This window comes from Nestor notabilis, unplaced genomic scaffold (assembly GCF_000696875.1).
Source record: "Nestor notabilis isolate BGI_N333 unplaced genomic scaffold, ASM69687v1 scaffold28906, whole genome shotgun sequence".
NCBI lineage: Eukaryota > Metazoa > Chordata > Aves > Psittaciformes > Psittacidae > Nestor > Nestor notabilis.
The window spans coordinates 63,222-66,515 of record NW_009934679.1 but is presented as its reverse complement, the minus strand read 5'-3'; the positions used below and the strand labels follow the sequence as shown (position 1 = coordinate 66,515).

Below are 3,294 nucleotides of genomic sequence, written 5' to 3'. Positions count from 1 at the left end.
TCTTCCAGAGGAACACACTGACATTTCTGTTCCCACCTACCTACTAAATGGAAATAGAAGGCAAAAAGTGACCTCTCCCAGCAAACAAAGGGCCTAGCTCTATATTCAGAAACAAATGGGACTTGTAAAGAACAGAGTCTAATAATTATAACGCCCACAAAGCATGCCTAGAAAGAACATGCCCAGAAAGAACATGCCCAACTTCTCTTTTCGCTTTTTCTTTTAAAAATAAGAACAGAATTCCACAACACAATTTGCAATTAAAAGGACGCAATGGAATTTGCCTCAAAAAAATTTTGGCCACTCCACTTGGCACACTTCAAGACATTTCTCAAGGGTGTGGGGAAGTAAAGAACAAATTGATTCATCTGAATAAAGTAGGAGCAAGTACTCTAATGAATCCAGTGGATATAATTAGTATGGAAAGTAGAGTGGAAAAATAAGTGGAAGCACATTGCCTGTTAAGAAAAAGGAAGGAGACTGCCCTTAAGCCAGTGAGAGTCACAGGCGTCTATGAAACTGCATGTAAAAAGTAGCTAGAGGAGAGTCACTGTGTCGCTAAGCAAGCAAAGGTAACTGATTTACCGGGAGGCAGTTGGGTAATCAGCAATTTAAGATGAGCAGACGCAGAGGTCTGCAGACAGCTAACTGAATGTTTCTTGTACATACACACAGCGCAGAAGCCACCCGAGTAAGGTGTATGCACAAAGACTGGAGACATGCCACCTGTACTTTCTCCTCTGTATCCTAACACCTTTGAAGTAAAGCCTTCTTTGTGAATTTGTGTAGGCACTTCCCACAAGAAGCCCAGAGGTGACACCAGCTCCCTGAGGATTTTGGCTAGGACACTGCACAGAACCATACAATAAAACCTCATCAGGTCATATAATACAGGTTCACACTGGATGCCTGAGAAATGCAGAGTTCATCTCTGAAATTTATCCTTGTTACTGGCCTAAAAAATTCCTACCACCTCCACACTAGGCTTAGTTGTATTCAAAATACTTCACCTATCAACCCCTCTATGCCCAAAAACACAGGCTCCAAAGGACACAAACATACGCACTTCAAATAATGTGCAATTACTTTTTTTGGTATTATTAACTTGGCACATTAAGCTTTGCTTTGTGATTCAGTGTTTCTGATCTCCTTGTACTTTAATGAACTTGAAGTATCAAAGTAGTTTTGAAGCCCTGATTGCTCCTGGGTTCCCAGGCATCATCCAGATTTTCCTCCTTATACCTGTAACATTCAGGACTTTGCCAAGAAAGCTACACTAACAGCGGTACCAGTAAAATCTTTGGCAGACCAGGAGCAACTAAGTTCTTCTGCCAGCTTTAGGTTACTAGTGTTTCCCCTGCATAACCGTGTCTTCACCAGAGCTTTTGCCATTAGGGCTACATCACCAAGGAGGATCATAACCTCCTGCTCCTTGCGGATATACCTTCTCCAACAGCATGGTGCAGTCCCAACCTCAGGGGCTGCAACTTTCTGGAGTGAAAGTCCTCACTTGTGCCTGTGTGCAGATTAGCATCCTTCATAGAAAGTCCTGTGGAAAGCAGGAGCTAAAAAAACTTCCTTCTGTACTAGGTAAGGTAAATCAAACATGACCACGTTTACCCACGGAACAGCGCGGGTGTTGTCTTCAAGAGCCTCACCTTGTCTACCTGGTAAGTCTGAATGCACTAACACGACATTTCTAAAACCAACCACCTTCCCTTAGACCTGCAGACCGAGACATTTTCTACCTTCACCGTTGTACCAAGCATTTAAATACTCATTTTCTATTTAACATTAAACTAATTTAGGAAAAGATTTTCATACGCAGCAAAATACAACAGGGTATTTTTTTTTTTTTTTTAAGGTAAAGGAATGTTGGCTTTTTGACAGGAAAATCTTGATTTACAATTGCCCATGAACAACTGATAAAGTGCATCAGGAGTTGGTACATATAAGCACTGCTTTCCAGCAAGTGTTTGCATTATTCATAGTTTAGGGTGATTAATGAAAAAGAAGTACTTATTGGGGACCAGCAATAGATTGCTGCATTATGGTGAAACATAGATTTCTCCACACTTAAGGTAACTGTACTTATGATTTTGGCAGCAGTTTATATTTTCGCTTTGTTTATTTCTCTGGTTTTAGGTAGCTATGCTTTTAAATTAGCACCACAGGGCAAATGCAGTCTCATGTGGCAACCTTAGCTACAACTTAGAACAAAGCTTCTTCTATTTGTTTTATTCAGGGAAATTTCAAGTTTTGTTTCTTTCAGCAGGCAATGGAAAACTATTTTTTTTTTAATATTTAGTGCAAAAGCATCAAAAATAACAAGTAAGCTAGGCTTGCCAAGCTTGTAAGGGTAACAAAGCACGACTACTCCTTACACTTGCTACTGGCCACTGAGTTAAGTGCCAGTACTCTTGATGTGACTCAATTCAACTCAAAGGTCAAAAAGCTTTGAAGCTTGATGCAGCAATCAGCTAAACATCAAAGCAGAAAGAATGTGGAAAAAGGCTTTCCTTACCTGCTGCGTTTGTTGCCTCTGAATTGCCCTCACCTTTGGAACAGGGCTCTCTCTAGAGGATGAGGACTGCTGCCGGGACCGGCTCCCATTCTGAATGGGTTCAGTCACCATGGCCCCGGACACTCCCGACATGCTGCCCGTGCTCCGCAGGGAAGCACTGTGCGGCAAGGACTGTGGTGCTTTGGCCCTGGCGCCCAGTCCGGCTTGGTCCATTTTGCGGATCTGTGCTTGGCTGCTGCTGTTCTGGCGGGGCAGTGCAATGGGGACGTGCTTGTCTGGGACCGTGTGGCGCCGGGAGAAGTCCTCGCTCTGCGTGCTGCGCTTGGTGAAGTCCTCCATGCTGCTGTTGCTGGGTCCACTAAGTTTGAAGTCTTCACTGTTGCTTCGGCTCTGGGAGCTGGCAGTGCTCAGGTTCTCCAGGCTGGAGTCCACAGAGGCCTTCGGCATTGGTGGTGTTGGGTTGTTGAGATGGTAAACTGGGTTCTGGAATGACAGAGGCTGGAGGCTGCCCTGTTGGTTCAAAGCTGGGTGCAGAGGCCTTCTCACCTGGGGAGCACTCTGGGGTGTGCTCTGAGTTTCCCACAGCTGTTTGATGTTTGCCACCTGTGTGACAGAGAGCTGGCTGCCAGCTAAGCGCAAAGGCACGTCGTGCATAACGGAAGCATGGTCAGTGTGAGCCGTGTGAGGATCTTGGAGGTCCATGAGAGAGATGCTACGTCCATTGGGCAAGATGCTTTCCCTTTCATCCTTATCTGAGTAAGTCATGCTCT

At 44.5% G+C, this 3,294-nt stretch overlaps 1 protein-coding gene across 1 annotated transcript in view; it reads right to left on the bottom strand.

Moving 5' to 3' along the window:
* The window catches only part of RASAL2 (RAS protein activator like 2), a gene marked incomplete at its 5' end in the record, with an annotated part of 46,454 nt that overhangs the window by 4,116 nt on the left and 39,044 nt on the right, over positions 1-3,294 (bottom strand). Inside the window, one exon of the mRNA XM_010017478.1 lies at positions 2,525-3,294. This exon is cut by the window's right edge and continues 110 nt beyond it. Coding sequence (XP_010015780.1) covers positions 2,525-3,294 — 770 coding nt within the window. The remainder of the gene's footprint in view (positions 1-2,524) is intronic.